At 39.2% G+C, this 16,603-nt stretch overlaps 1 protein-coding gene across 7 annotated transcripts in view; it reads left to right on the top strand.

Moving 5' to 3' along the window:
* zfand6 (zinc finger, AN1-type domain 6) overlaps positions 1 to 16,603 on the top strand; it is a 47,627-nt gene extending 31,024 nt beyond the window's left edge. For all 7 annotated transcript variants that reach the window (XM_043677632.2, XM_043677631.2, XM_043677627.2 and 4 more), the window contains 3 exons: positions 5,424 to 5,533; positions 10,369 to 10,485; positions 15,676 to 16,603. In XM_043677632.2, the coding sequence (XP_043533567.1) occupies positions 5,424 to 5,533; positions 10,369 to 10,485; positions 15,676 to 15,824 (376 nt within the window). In that variant the 3' untranslated portion in view covers positions 15,825 to 16,603. The remainder of the gene's footprint in view (positions 1 to 5,423; positions 5,534 to 10,368; positions 10,486 to 15,675) is intronic.

The following is a 16,603-nucleotide window of genomic DNA, read 5'->3' as shown; positions in this document are numbered from 1 at the left end:
CAAGAGTTAGCCCCAGGAAGCTACATTCAAATAGCAACTGATCTGCTATTGTGTCTTATCGGCATACAAGGGGAGAAACTTTGGTGAAAGTTTGAAACTCCAGACTTCTGTTGGCTCTGCAGACTGGTGGCCCAGTAATGGTGTTAAAGACACAGATACCTGTCCCTGACTGAGAACTCCATTGCACAACTGGAAGATGATCTGGTTGACAGACTCCTCTCAGCAGCATTTACCTAGGTCAAAGATTCTGGAATTTCTAGCCAGAGGTATCGATGTACATGTCATCTGGAGAGATGAAAGCAGAATGTGTTTGTGGTGTGATTTATTGATAATAGGCCTCTGTAGGGTAGTCACCAATGTTCTCACCGTTGAGAGAGAAACTCACAGTTCTAGTCTGAACCTGAGATTGGGACTTGAGTAGGCAGAGCAGGAAAGATGTTTTTGATAGAGTGACACATGTCAAGCTATAGCCTCTGGCTTCAGGCTAGTGACCTGTCCTAAGGAAGGTTGCTACAGAAAGTTGCTGGAAGCATCTGATTTGTCTCCCTGATATGTCTGTCGACACAATGTTTTCTAAATCTAAGTAATTATCATAGTTAAGGAAATGGAAAAGTGGTTTAAGGAATATACTGTTTTTCTATACCAACCTGAGAGTGTGCCAGACTTGAGCAACAGTAAAGCAAAACCTGCGTTGGCCAGAAGCTGAGGAGGGCAGTCAATATGGTACTCAATGTCTTAAAGCTTTAAAAATCATCAGCGGCTGGTGTTGATTGTGTTGGGTGAGGTGCAAAATGAGTCTAGAGCCAGTAGAAATTATTCATTTTCTGCAAGCACATAAATTCTTAAATTGTGATGAATTTCTGTGAAGATATTTTTGAGTTTGAATTGAGAATATGGGCCAGTTTATGATTACAAAATTACAGTTAGACCATTTTTTGAAAGCTTTGGAGCTCAAATCTCCTCAATTCAAAGACGAATCATAGCTGTCCTAGGCAGTACAGAGTAGATTCATATGATAATTTAGGGGAATGTCTTGAGAGTTGATCAATGTAAATATTGGTGTTTTCTCTTGCGGATACAAACTTGGCAGAGTATTAGCAAACCATAATGGACAATGAATAATTTTCCTGCTGGTGGAAGGTTTGTAGCGGAATTCCGTAGGTCCATATTAGGAACTTTGCTATATCTTCTTGTGAGGTGGACCATTTCCATTTCATCTAGATGATACAAAATGTAGAAGCATTGTGAACTGAGAGAAGTATACAACTTCAGGTTGGAGGAGTGGGCAGATAAAGTTCAATGCAGAGATGTCTGACTGACCATTTAATGATGAGATATATAAAACTTGAGGGGCACAGCATAGATGAGAAGGAGCTTTTTCCTTTTGTGGAGAGATCAATGACCAATTAGCATACCTTTAAGGTAAGGAACAGGAGATTTAGAAGGGATGTGAGGATTTTTTTATTTACCATGAGGCCGTAGGGGACCTGGAACTGATTGCCTGTAAATGTAGTAGAGTCAGAAATCTTATACCATTTAAATAATATTTAGATGAGCACTTGTGACACTAGGGCATACAAGGCTATCGGACAAATGGTCCAAGATGGGATTAGAATAGTTGGGTTGTTGCTTTTGACTGACACAGTCTCAATGGGCCAAAGGACATTTTTCTAAGCTGTAGACTTTTTTGATTGTGTGAGGTGATGCATTTTGGTAGGAAGAAATAAATTGACAATATAAAATATGGGATGCAGTTTTAAAGGTGTGCAGGTGCAGAGGGATATGGACAGTTGATGATAAAATCAAACCGTATTCACGTTTATTAATAGGGACATAGAACACAAGAGCAAGGAGGTCATGTTGAACTTGTGTAAGACACTTGTTAGACCTCAGCTTGATCATTGTGTGCAATTCTGGGTGCCACAGTATGGAAAGGATGTGAATGCATTGGAGACAGTTCAGAAATCATTTATAACAATGATTCCAGGGATGAGAAATTTCAGCTATGAGAACAGATTGAAGGTGTTTGGAAAGTTCTTCTTGGAGAGAGTAAAAGTGGAGATTTGATAGAAATGCTCAAAATTCTGAGGGTCTGGATAAAATAAATGAGGAGAAGCTGACGCCACATGCAAAAGGATAAGAATGAGAGAATAAAGCTTTAAATTGATTTACAAAGACAATACCTGTTCACACAACCTTTGAGACTGGGATACCTGGTGAATGTTTGCTGTACTGCCTCCAGTGCCAATATTGCCTGCCTTATTTATGCATTCCAGTGTGGTCTCACCGAAACTCTGCACAGTTATACCAAAACTTCTAGTCTCCATACAATAAAGGTCAACAAACTATTTGTTTTCCCCAATTGCTTGCTATGTCTGCATATCTTTGGATAGAGTTTGCATGTTCCCCCCCCATGTCTGCGTGGGTTTCCTCCAGGTGCTCTGGTTTCCTCCCACAGTCCAAAGACGTGCAGGTTAGGTGAATTGGCCATGTTAAATTGCCTATAGTGTTAGGTGCATTAACCAGGGGTAAATTCAGGGTAGGGGAATTGGGCTGGGTGGGTTACTGTTCGGAGGGTCGCTGTGGGCTTGTTGGGCTGACGGGCCTGTTTCCATACTGTAGGGAATCTAGTCTAACCTAATCTAATCTGACATATATGCATTTCTATTCACCGATCAAAGTGAATACTTCACACTTTGCCACATGATTACTCAAAATGCCCACCTCTCTAACTTGTCTACATATCTTTGCAACCCCTCTGAATTATCCTTGCAGCTTCTAGCTAGTTTAAATATAAGGAAATTAATTACATGACTTTTTTCCACCGTCATTAATAGAAGTCTTAAATAACTGAGGTCTAAACACTGATTCTTGAAGCACTCTAGAAGTCATAGCCTGCCAGCTTGAAAATGTTCTGTTTATGTGTTGCTGGAAAAGTGTAGCAGGTCAGGCAGCATCCAGGGAACAGGAGAATCGACGTTTCGGGCATAAGCCCTTCTTCAGGAAGAAGGGCATATGCCCGAAACGTCGATTCTCCTGTTCCCTGGATGCTGCCTGACCTGCTGTGCTTTTCCAGCAACACGTTTTCAGCTCTGATCTCCAGCATCTGCAGACCTCACTTTCTCCTCAATGTTCTGTTTATGCCTACTCCACCAATCCTCTGTTCAGCCTAATATTATTACACTGAACTCCATTACCTTGCCTATTAAGGTTCTGTACCTTTTAATGGCTTTTTTTGGAAATCCAGGCACACAACAACATCTAGTTCCTGCATCAACCTTGATAATTGCATCAAACCATTCTCCATTTGTCAAAACTAGATTTCCCTTTTTTGTAAAACCATTTTGAATTATTTTAATCACTATTAGAATTTGGTGCATGTCTAATTAACTGCAAACTTATGAACCCAGCTGATAATTGTGCCAGACAAGTTGGAGTCCAGAGTGTAAGCCTGACAGACCATAAATTTTATTTTGCAACTTGGTTACTGTTGTTGTTATGCACTGAACATATTCACAAGAGACTTTTCGAAAAGGAAAAAAATCTACTTTATGCGACACGAGAAAAATTCAACCCTTTTAGACTCAACAGCCTTGGAGATGTGCAAACCTTAATGAAGGGCTACCCTGTTTCCACTTTAAACTACCTTGTTCACTTGCGCAGTGTACTTTGTTTATTTCAGGAACACCTCTGAATTCACTCATTCACTAGTTAATGTTTCTTTTTGAGACCCTTGAACTGCTAAAGCAACTCACTCACTTCTGAACATGGATCCCTGAAACTTAATCTCCTCTTCCACAACCTTCTGTTTGTCTCTTTTTTTTCTAAAGTACTGAACAATTTGCCTAAAAGATTCTGTTAAAAGCCTTATTTAAATGCATTTGAATACCTTTCAAGACAGCACAGACTACTTTCTGAACTCGAATTGAAAAATGTGGTGCTGGTAAAGCACAGCAGATCAGGCAGAATCCGAGCAGCAGAAAAGTCGACGTTTCAGGCATGTCTCCAGCATCTGCGGCCCTCACTTTCTCTCTTACTTTCAGAACTCTCCAATCGATATAGAAGCACAAAACAACCTTAAAGCCACATGTGGTCCCATCCACATTCAAACCTAAGTTTCCAAATAAGAACAAACCTTCAATCAAACTGCACTCATTGGTTCGAAACTTCACCTGCTTCATGGCTGGCTTGGTGTCCTTTCATGTAGCCTCAGTCTGTTTCTATCTGCCCACCAGGTTTGATATCCAAATCTCTGGTTCACTTTGTTTCCTGAGAAGCAGGGTGGGTCAATTTCATTGCAGTTTTTCTCTTTCTAGTTTTCATTTTCAGTTTCTGTTTTCAGTTAGGTCATGTATCGATATTCTCTACCTGATGTTTCGTAGCTATGCTGTAATCTTTTAATTGCACAACCTCCAGCCTTTTTACATTTTATTGACCCGGTTTCTACTGTTTTTAAACAAGTTTGTTGTTATAGTTTTCTTATTAGAGTCCAAGTTTTTCTGTGACAACTGATGTCAGGCTAAAACTGGCTGGCAGTTGCATGTGGTTTTTTTTCCCCTCTCCTCTTCCTTTGTTGAAAAGCAGAGTTACATTTGCCAGTTGCCAACCTGATCAAACCATTCCTGAATCTTTTTGGAGAATCGTAGTTGATGTCTCCATTATTTGGTTTTCAGATTCCATCAGGCCCAGAGATTTCCTTTTTCTAGCTCCTTTTGTTTGTCCAATACTTTGGAGCTTCTAATTAATCACCTTCTCTGTTCCTGTAACATTGTAATCTGCATTCTTTTCCATTATTCTAATGTACTTGTGTAAGGTATGAATTGTCTGGTTAACGTACAAAAAAAATGTAAAGACAACATTTCTTCACCATCTCTGCTATACCATCACACCCCATAATGATTTCTCCTGTCCCTGTTTCAAATGTTTCCTTTGTATTTCCTTTTTTAAGAAAATTTACTTTTATGGTTAGTTTACTTATTCTATTTTCTCCCTTTTTTAGCATTTTAGTGACCTTTGATTTTAAAGCACTCCTAATCCTCATTGCTATTTTCCTTTTGTCATGTTATACTCAACATTGGTTCTGCAGTTACCACAGTTGTTCTTGTTGTAAAATGGGAAAAGGCATCTAATCCAACTGCTCGCTTTGCCTTTAAGTTGTGCCAAAACAGAATAATAGAGGAATTCAGCCTTCTTTTCAGGCAGTGTTGCGGGTGCTGAGCCCATAACGGCATTTGTGGAGGTATGGATGAATGAGTGGGGGAAAATAGTGTGAATGACAAAGCAAAAAAAAGGGCTATACAAAAAATCCTCTTGGTTATTGAGTGATGTATAGAATATTCTTAGCACTTGTAAACGTTAGGCTAGACCTGCTTTCTAATACTTTCAATTTTACCTTTATGTATTTTTTCTGCTTTCTTTTACAGATCAGTGTCCAACCAGCTGCTGCTACTATCCCGTGAATCGGTAACAAATCCTCAAACTGATGGGGACCACACAGAAGATAACCAAGCAATGACTAAAAAAGAGTTGCAGGGTAATTTTGCTTTCAGATATAATTTCCGTGCCATATGATTAAAAATTCAACTTTAAATCTACTTGAACACAAAACATAACATGCAAATTAGGTATTTTTAGTAGAAAACATGTATGATCAGTATTCATTCTAAATACTTTTAGATAGGGAGAGTAAGTAATGTAGGGTGGTTAATGTTGTCTGAATTGTTTCTTACTCACATTGCGTGTGGAGCACTTGCAATGTGTTTGTGTATTAAATTGAGCAAAATCTCGATCTTCACCTCCAATTTGAAATTAATTCAGAGCACCTCTAACTCATTAAAAGATCTATTAACTCTGTTTCTTACCCTCCTTTTTCTTTCTCCACTTGCCTTTCTCTTCTCTCCCATTAGCGCTCTCAATCAATCTCCCTACACCTTTCCTGATGTCCATGTATATAGTGTAAGTATCAAGTACCTGCTCTTTTAGTGCAGTGGTTGTAACAAGCTAACAATCATAGTTGGCCTTGCCATCCCTGAATAGCAGAGAGGAAATTCATTGAGTTCTATTCTGGTATAATGATGTTTTACACCTATGGAAATGTGCTGAAAAATGTGTTGCTGGAAAAGCGCAGCAGGTCAGGCAGCATCCAAGGAGCAGGAGAATCGACGTTTCGGGCATAAGCCCTTCTTCAGGAAATGTGTCCCCTATGGGCATGTAATGAGAAGGCTGGGTGAATCCTGTATGGCTGCGATACCCTTTATGGTTCCAGTGCCTGCTAAAACCAGCCTCGTGTAGAATAATGGTTTGGTAAGTTGAAGAGCTGACATCTTCAGGAGGGGAATAAAATGGAACAAAAAGTATTTTTGGTAAGTTTTAGGTGAACTCTGAAATTTGATCAAATAGTATTAAGAGATTACAAGCTTGTTAAGAAATAATAGCAAAGTACCATTTTTTTTTAAAAAAACTCCAGATTAAAATAGTAGAGTGGAGTTGGAGACAAAAGCTTGAAATTTCAACTGATCTGATTCTTGTGGCAGATTTGGGTGGGAATCAGCAGTTAGAGAGAGCAACGCTGGACAGTTGTGACAGATCATTAGTGGGAAATAATGGCGAAGACTGTTCAGATTACTCCAGCTCATCCAAGAACACAGACACAGGGTACAGCTATGATGCTAGCACAGAGAGTGAGGCAGATGACTACATACCGCTGGAGGAGGTTTCACGGAGGACTAAGAGAAAAATAGAGGAGGCATATACAGACCTAGGTAAAACTTTCTTTTTGAGGTTATACTATGCACTAATAATACTGTGGCAGTTCTCCCTTCCCCTCTTTCTCCCACCATTTCCTGTAGAAATGTTGCACGTGATCCATGTGCAACTTTTTGGAGCATAGTACTTTTGGAAGTAGGAGTAGGCTTTTTGGTCGTTCTAGTGTAGTCTGCCATTGAATAAGATCGTGGCTGATTTGGTTATGATCTAAGCTCCTTTCATCTGTCAGTACCCATAACCCTCAACTTTTTGCCAAAAATCAACCTAACACGGCCTTGAATAAATTGAATGATCAGCCTGCTACCTTCTGGAGAAGAGAATTTGACGTTCAGATGACTGTCTTACGCGCGCTTGCTCTTTTTCCCTAGGTTTAGTCTCCCCACACATTTCCTCCTGGTAACTACCCTGTACAACCCCCTTAGATCATCTTCTGTTTTGATAAGATCATCTCTCATTTTAAACTCCATTAGATATAGCCTCAAACTGTTTGGCCCCTCTTTGCAGGCTTTGCATTCCCGAAATGGGTTATGTTAGCCTTCTCTAATTAGCATCTGAAGCAATTATATCTTTTTCAAATAAGGAAAATAAGCACGACAGTTATATGAATGTGGTCTCACCAAAGCATTGCAAAAATTTTCCACTTTTTTAAATTCCAAATCCCTTGTAATAAAAGTCCATTTTCAACTTGCATTCCTGATCACATACTGTACCTTTTACTAACCTTTTGGACACTCTGATCCCTCTATCTCGATTCTGCAATCTCTTTGTATTTGAATAATGTACTGTTTTTCTCCTCTTCCTGACAATGAGTTCATCTTTGTCCATGTTGTGCTCCATCTGTCATGTTTTTGCCCACTCATTTAACCTGTCTATAACCCCTTTACCTCTTGGCAGTTTAAGACTTTTTACCTATCTTAGTGTCATTGGCAAATTTAGTCACCTTACTTGCATTCATCCAAGTCATTGATATGTATTGTAATAGTTGAGGATTCAGCATTGATTTCTGTGGCAGTCTTGAGGTTACAGCTTGCCTATCCTGAAAATACCCATGTATTCCTTCTCTGCTTTCTGTTAGCCAGTTAATCCAAACCAAGCTCCCTCTCCCCCACCCTTAGCCGTTTGGTTTCAATGGGTGTACTAATCTTTGTGGCACCTTTACCAGGTTCATTCTGGAAATCGAAGTACTCCCACTAGTTCTCCTTTGTCAGTTGTGAATATAACTTGTCAAAAGGGTGGTGCGGTGGCTCAATGGTTACCACTGCTGCCTCACAGCTCCAGAGACCCTGGTTCGATACCAACTGCTGGCCACTCAGTGTGGAGTTTGCACATATTCCCATGTCTGCATGGGTATCTGCTGAGTGCTTTGATTTCCTCCCACAGTCCAAAGATGTGCAGGTTAGGTCAATTGGCCAAACTAAATTGACTATAGTGTGTAGGCTAGGTGGGGTTAGCCAGATGGAATGTAGGGGCTCGGTCTGGGTGAGCGTTCTTCAGAGGGTCAGTGTGGATTCGATGGGCTGAATGGCCTGCCTCCACAGCGTAGGGTTTCTTAGAAAAAATCTATTGCATTAGTTAACACACTTCTTCCCTTTCATAACTGCTTGTTAGCTTTGCTTGATGACATCGTGGATTTCTGAGTAACCTGCACATACTCAATAATGGATTCTAGCACTTACTGTATGATAGACCAAATGGCCTATAGTTTTCTGCATTTTTGCCTCCATCTTGAATAAAGGTGTTGCATTTGCTATTTTCCAAATACTAGGATCTTTCCAAAATTTGGATAAATTTTGGATGATTATAACCGATGTTTCTAGTGTTAATTGTTCTGTCTTTTTAAGATCCTGAGATGCTGGCCGTCTTGTCAGCCTTTGGGTCCATGTTTTGTTTTATGTTCATTCTTCCTTATGTTGTCTTGATTTTCAGTTATCTTTAGGAAGTTTACAAAGTCATCATCATGAAGACGGAAAATTCCTATTTAAAAACCTCTATTTCCATTATCAAATTATTTTTTTCCTATCTAAATACCTATAAAAAGAGTATCCATTTTATATTGCTGACAAGCTTTTTCTAATATCTGCCTCTATTCTCTTTTTTAGATTAGATTACTTAGTGTGGAAACAGGCCCTTCGGCCCAACAAGTCCACACCGACCCGAAGCGCAACCCACCAGACCCATTCCCCTACATTTACTCCTTCACATAATACTACAGGCAATTTAGCATGGCCAACTCACCTAACCTGCACATATTTGGACTGTGGGAGGAAACCAGAGCACCCGGAGGAAACCCACGCAGACACGGGGAGAATGTGCAAACTCCACACAGTCAGTCGCCTGAGGTGGGAATTGAACCCAGGTCTCTGGCGCTGTGAGGCAGCAGTGCTAACCACTGTGCCACCGTGCTGCCCACTTTTTGTGATTCTTGAAGTTAATCCAGTCCTCTGATCTTCTAATGCTTTCAGTATTACATTGAAAATTTAATCTACAGACTTTAAGTTCCTTGTTTAGCCATGGATAATGCATGTTCTCAAACAACTCTTTGAAAGTCTGCCACTGTACTATCCTACCTTTATAATCTAGTTTCTCAGTTCATCTTAGCCAGCTCTGCTTTCATACCTTAATGGTCATCTTCATTTAGTTCTAAAACACCAGTTTTGGCCCTCCACTTTTCTATTCAAACTAAACATTCAATTCTATTGTGTTTGTGATTGTCACCAAGAAGCTCCTTTCATGTGAAGTTATTGATTGATCTTGTCTCCTTGCATATTACCAAGTCTAAAATAGCCAAAACCAGGAAGCAGGCAATGTAACATGCTGTCCTAAGAAACATTTTGCAACTCTTTTCACTTCTACCAATCTAAAGGCAAGGTGACTTTGTCTGCATGACCCTTTTTTATGTGCCTGATTTACTTCCTGTATGCCCCTTCCTATGTGTAAGTGTTAGGGATCTATAAATTATACCCAAAGGTGGTTTCTTACCTCTTATTATTTTCTATCTGTAACCAGACTAAGGTCATCCTCGGTATTAAAGTAACACCGTTCTTAATTAACAGAGCTACTCTGGCACCTTTTTTCTAGCTTTCTGCCTTTCCAATAGGTTAAATGTCCTTCAATATTAAGATCCCATTCTTGGTCACCATTCAACCATGTCTCCATAATATCTGTGTGTGCAACAGGAATGCATCCCTTTTTTTTTATTAAAAATACTTGTATGCATTCAGATCCAGGGCCTTAAATGGTTTGAAGAAAAATTTTTGCAATTTCTAGTCCTTTCTGCTGATGCACTCCAAAGGACTGTCAGTTTTCTCACTCACTGTCACACTCTGGTAATCGTCATTTAAATTATTGCCCTTTGTATTATTTCTTTTTCCCCTTTACTATATCCTATCTCCTGTGATCTCCCATGCCCCCACACCTTTTTGGTTTTAATGACCTCCCTGCCACGCTGATTGTATAAGCTTGACAAAACACTACCCCAGCAATAGTACAGCTCTCCTTTTTTGAGCCTTCAGTCTTGTCTTTCTTTGACAATTTGTTTGTGGCTTAAGTAACAATCAGAAATTGGATGTTTGATAACTAAGTTCATAATTAATTATGTTAAAGCTTCCTTATCTGAAGAAATTGCACAAACGTCCTCTGATGGGCAGGACAAGTCTCCTGAAAAACCCAAGCAGAAGAAGAATCGTTGTTTTACTTGCCGGAAAAAAGTAGGACTGACAGGTCAGTATTGTCTGCTGGACTGGATTCAGTGTGTAGGATGTGTACATGTAGAATAGATAAGAGTATCTGATTGGGCATGTTTTGGTGCTGGAATGCTGATTGCTTTACTGCTGATTTGAAATTTTCATTGGTCTAATTTACCATCTTATTAACTTACTGTTATATGTCTACTTTAAGTTGGCATTAAGTCACTACCTCGGCTATAACTTTATTTAGAATTTTTTTAAACTTCTGTCATGGTGATTAATTGTGGCCTGTGTGTCAGCCAGTGGAGCAAGATAGGAATTTGTTACTTTGTTAATGCTACTGATAGCATTTGACCAGGTAATGGAATAGCCTAATGTTCTGTCATCCCCACTGGCTGATCCTTGCGTGAATTGAGTTTCTTAAAATTATACATTTGCTATCAATCCATGGCTCTGTTTGTTGATGCACCAATTCTGTTTGGCATACTATAACCTTGAAGTTGTAGAATGACTTGATAAACAATGTGTTTGGATATGTGCACTGTGAACTTGCATGGAAATAATACTGTATTACATGAAGTTATTTAATTGTCATTTCTTGACTGTTTTACACTCCAGTGTTAACAAGGAAATCAAAGAAAACCACAACCTCTTCTCCAGCATAAGAGAAGGGCTCATCAATTTCCTTTGTAATATTGAGGTTGTCCATACAGCTATCCCTGCCTGCTTCCTTGTCTATCTTCACTTTTATCCAGAGACTTTTTATGAAGATCTATGTCTGCCCCCTCAACTTTTCTTACTTGCAATCTCCTAGCACAATGTTTCTGATGCCCCAATGTCTGTCTGTTTTGGGCAGATTATTTCTCTTTTCTGACCTACAAAATTCAGGTGACCCTAGTCAAAGTGCATACTGCTGTATGACTGCTGCTATGCATTGTTGCACCTTGCCTGCCATGGCTTCATAGTTGTCTGTATTATAACTCTTTTGGTTCAATATTGTCTCCACCCTATCTTGATTTTTATTCTTGCATGTTCCAAGAGAGTTGGTAATTCTTGAGGGGAGCTTTTACAACAATGTTGAGGGTGTATAATTCTGTATGTAATTTGTGTTATAACTGCCCTGGGAATATTTGATGATGTGGTTTTCTCTGTACTTCAAATTACTTAGTTTGAGGATCCAAAGAAAGATGACCGGGGAGAAATTAGTGAGTGAAAAAAAATCAAGAAATATAAAAACAGACAATAAAGCCTGCATACTTATTTAGAAAAGGAAAATTTGCTAAAGCAAGCAATTGTCCCTTAGAAGGCGAGAAATGAGGAAATCGTGTAATATGAGAGACTGTCGGGGGCTTTGAACAAGTGAAAATGAGGCAAAAGAGAAACTTGACACAATCAATATCATTGGAGGGAATGTCATGGGAAAGCTAGAGCTAAAGACTGACAAATGCCTCCTCAAGAAAGGAGGGAGGCAGAAAACAGGAAATCATAGTCCTTTATTGTTTGTCATTTAAATAAATGATTTGGGTGAGAATATAGGAGGCATGGTTAGTAATTTGCAGATGACATGAAAATTGGTGTAGTGGACAGTGAAGAAGGTTATCTAAGAGTGCGATGGGATCTTGACCAACTGGGCCAGTGAGCTGAGGAATGACAGAATTTAATAGATAAATATGAGGTATTGCATTTTCATAAGACAAACCAGGGCAGCGCTTGTGCAGTTAATGATAGAGCCCTGGAAAGTTCCAACCTATCTTTATATCATCAGCAAATTTAGCAACAATACATTCAACTCCTTCATCTAAGTCACTGATATATCCCTTTACTGTCTCTTTGTATCCTCCTCACAACTTACTTCCTCACTTAGTTATGTATCATCAAAAGATATAGCTGCAAGATAGTCCCATCATTCATGTCATTTTCATACAGAGACCTAGGGGTGCAGGCACATGGGATGCCGACCTTCATGGAGCTATTTCACCAGCACCAAGTCACCCTTAATTTAAACTTGCGTAGTACGTGACATGATCCAGTTAGCCCAGATCTGGCTCAGTGTGTGAACAGAACCTGTGACACTCCTGTTTATTTTATTTTTAATTTTTTCTTGTTTTTTTCTTTTTTCCTTTTTCTTTTCTCCCCCACATTACCGCCTAACTGCGATGACACTCCTGTTTATCTGTCAGCCAGAACTCTGGGGCTGTTAACCTGGTCCAATCATTTTCTGAGATTCACCTAGCTGACCACCTACCAATCACAATACACAGAACTTTGAAACTAACATCACAGGTAGACTGGGTGGAGAAAAAGGCATTTGGCCTGTTGGCCTTCGTACGTCAGAGCACGAAGTATAGGAGTTGGGACTACATGATATGGCTGTACAAGATATTGGTAAGGCCACATTTGGAGTACTGCATATAATTCTTCTGGTTACCTTTTTATATGGGAAGAATGTTACTAAACTGGAAAGGATGTAGAAAAGATTTACAAGGATATTATTGAGATTGGAAGGCTTGAGTTGTAAGGAGAGGCTGGATAGGCTGGGATTTTTTTTTTCCCTGAAGCATAGGAACCTGAGGAGTGACCTTCAGAAATTTATAAAATCATGAGATAAGATGAATAGCCAAGGTCTTTTCTCTGGAACAGGGGAGTCCAAAACTAGAGGGCATATGTTTAAGCTGAGAGGGGAAAGCTGTAAAAGGGATCAAAGGGACAACTTTCTCTGTGGTGTGTGTTTGAAATGAGCTGCTGGAAGAAGTGGTAGAGACGAGTAAAGTTGTGACATTTTAAAATGTGTTTGTACAGTTATATGGGTAGGAAAGATTTAGCAGGATGTGGGCCAAATGCAGGCAAATGGAATGAGTTCAGTTTAGGAAACCTAGTTGGCTTGGACAAATTGGGCTGAAGAGTCCATTTCTGTGTTGTATAACTCTGCAGGCAGGTTTGTACAATATCTGTCACTAGGAGATACTAGAATACCTTATTTGAGATAAGGCATTTTGATCAGGCAGCATCAACATAGTTTTGTAATATGGAATTTATGCTTGACAGAAGTTTTGGAGTTATATTTTTTGAGACTATAACAAGTTGGGTTTTTTTAAGTGGAGTGGGTTGATGCTATATTTATAGAACATAGAACATAGAAGAATACAGCGCAGTACAGGCCCTTGGGCCCTCGATGTTGCGCCGATCCAAGCCCACCTAAACTACACTAACCCACTATCCTCCATATACCTATCCAATGCCCTCTTAAATGCCCATAAAGAGGGAGAGTCCACCACTGTTACTGGCAGGGCATTCCATGAACTAACGACTCGCTGAGTGAAGAACCTACCCCTAACATCAGTCCTATATCTACCCCCCCTTAATTTAAAGCTATGCCCCCTTGTAATACCCGACTCAATACGCGGGAAAAGGTTCATACTGTCGACCCTATCTAACCCCCTAATCATCTTGTACACCTCAATCAAGTCACCCCTAAACCTTCTTTTCTCTAGTGAAAACAGCCCCAAGTGCCTCAGTCTTTCCTCATACGATTTTCCTTTCATACCAGGCAACATCCTGGTAAACCTCCTCTGCACCCGTTCCAATGCCTCCACATCCTTCCTATAGTATGGCGACCAAAACTGCACACAATATTCCAGATGCGGCCGTACCAGAGTCTTATACAACTGCATCATGACCTCAGGACTCCGGAACTCAATTCCTCTACCAATAAAAGCCAGTACGCCATATGCCTTCCTCACCGCACTATTTACCTGGGTGGCAACTTTCAGAGATCTGTGTACATGGACACCAAGATCCCTCTGCTCATCCACACTACCAAGTATCCGACCATTAGCCCAGTACCCCATCTTTTTGTTATTCTTAAATTTGTTTGGTATTGTGAAAATTTCCTATGGATGTAAACACATGTTGCAGGTGATCTATTAGCATGGATTGAGGCCTGGCTAATAGGAAATAGTAAGGATAAAAAGGCCATTTTGAGTTGGCAGACTTTTAACTAACTAGTGGAGTATTAGAGGGACCTCATCTAATTAGAATCTGTATAAAAATGACATGAATGAAGGGGCTATCTTGCAGCCAAATCTTCTGATGATACATAACTAAGGAAGTAAGTTGTGAGGAGGATACAAAGAGACAGACAGTAAAGGAATATATCAATGACTTCGATGAAGGAGCTGAATGTATTGTTGCTAAATTTGCTGATGATACTAAGATAGGTTGGAAACTATTGTTTTGAAGACAAACATTAGCAAAGATATATAGACAGGTTGAATGAATTATAAGATGTGAAAATGTGAGGCTTTGCATTTGGTGGGATGAATAGAAAAAGAGTGCAGAACTCAGTATATTTGGGTATCCTTGTACATTATTCGCAAGATGCCAGAATGCAAATGCAGTATTTAGGAAGGCATCTGAGTGCTGCTATTAATTACAAAGAAGTAGAGTATAAAAGTAGGAAAGTTTTGTTACAGCTATATAAGGCATTGAGGCCAAGTGATCACAGTACACATTATTTAAGCCGGGATATATTTGCATTGGGAGCATGTTCAGTCGACGACTCCTTGATGTGAAGGATTTGCCTTTATTTGAAAAGGTTGAACGTTTGCTTATTAGAGCTTAGAGAAAATGGTGCTATCTGATTGATAAGTACAACATCCTGAAAGGACTCGACTCTAGATTCTGGGAGTGTGTTTCCTCTCCTTGATGTGTTTAGAGCTAGGAGGCACAGTTTAAAATAGGAGGTCTCCCATTTCAGCTGGAGCTTGGAAAGAATTTCTTAGTTATTTATGCAGTTCTCTTGAGAGAACGGTGGAGACTGGAGCATTTAGCATATTCAATAATGAGTTAGATAGATGTTTTATCGACAAAGGAGTCAAAGGCTTTTGTGGGGCAAGGAGGTGCAGATAGAAAATGGAATGAAGGCCACAATCAATCAGAGATGATGTTATCGATTTAGCAGAACAGGACCAAGGCACCCAAATTACCTACTTCTGTTCCTATTAATTTTTGTGTAGCACTTAGCATGACCCAGGACATTTCATAAATACAATTAACATTTTTAAAATTAAGAAACTTGAAGAATAAAATGTAGTGAGGGAGAGAGGCAATATAGACCTTATAATCTTACAGTATCCGTGAAGTAACAGTGTCAGACATAAGGATTTGCTTTTCCAACTCTTAAATTTAAAGTGGATACATGTTCTAACTCTGTTTTTGTTTGCAGGATTTGATTGCAGATGTGGAAATTTGTTCTGTGGATTACATCGTTATTCTGATAAACACAGTTGTCCTTATGATTACAAAGCTGACGCTGCTGAAAAGATAAGGAAAGAAAATCCTGTTGTAGTTGGAGAGAAGATCCAGAAGATTTGAACTGCTACTTACATTAAATTTTTTCTTTTAAACCACGTGAACCTAATTAAACAGCGGAGAAGATAAGCTGAGCTTTGTAGTTCATTTTGGGAATTTGGAGCATTGTACTTACTTAGAACTTTAAATCATGCATGCCACGAACAATAGAATTTGAGAACAGAGTGAAATGTTCTTTTCACTTTTCTTTAAATATTGTGTTTGGAAAATTGCTGTTTAAGAACAAGTCCATTTGCAGCCATTTTAATCTTAGTTAATTATTGAGCTCATTTTTAAAAGAAAGTAGGTGTTGAAGGGCAGGGTTTTTCCATATTATGCATGTTTCAAATTTGCCTTTTCCTCCTTTTGTGAATGTGGCCTTTCTCAGTAGCATAACCTTCTTTCAAGACAGTGTCCCAAATGGGCCTATCAGTAACTACTCTAATCACTGATTTGTTCCAGTCATGAAAAGGGCCCGTGTGTTAGCATCATAGCTTGTTTGCTGCTCCATCTCATTACATATTTATGTACATAAATTATTATGGTTTATGAATTTTGCCCTGAATATATGCATCAATGCTGCACCATACATTTGGTCAGAAAATACAATAAGGCTTAACCCTAAACATAAATCAAATACCAGTTGATAATAGTGCTGTGTTTTAGTTTATTCACTGTCTTAATTTTGATTAAATAAAGTTATAAAGGAAAACTACTGATTGTTTGGCAAAACAACAAAAAAAGAAAATCTGCAGTCGCAAATTCCAATCTGTGCCTTGAAATAAATATAGGCCTGTTGTTTG

This window comes from Chiloscyllium plagiosum, unplaced genomic scaffold (genome assembly GCF_037043375.1).
Source record: "Chiloscyllium plagiosum isolate Xiang-an unplaced genomic scaffold, Cpla_swu_hap1 HiC_scaffold_39, whole genome shotgun sequence".
NCBI classification, from domain to species: Eukaryota; Metazoa; Chordata; class Chondrichthyes; order Orectolobiformes; family Hemiscylliidae; genus Chiloscyllium; species Chiloscyllium plagiosum.
Note: the sequence above shows the minus strand (reverse complement) of the source record. Positions and strands in the feature narration are given on the sequence as shown.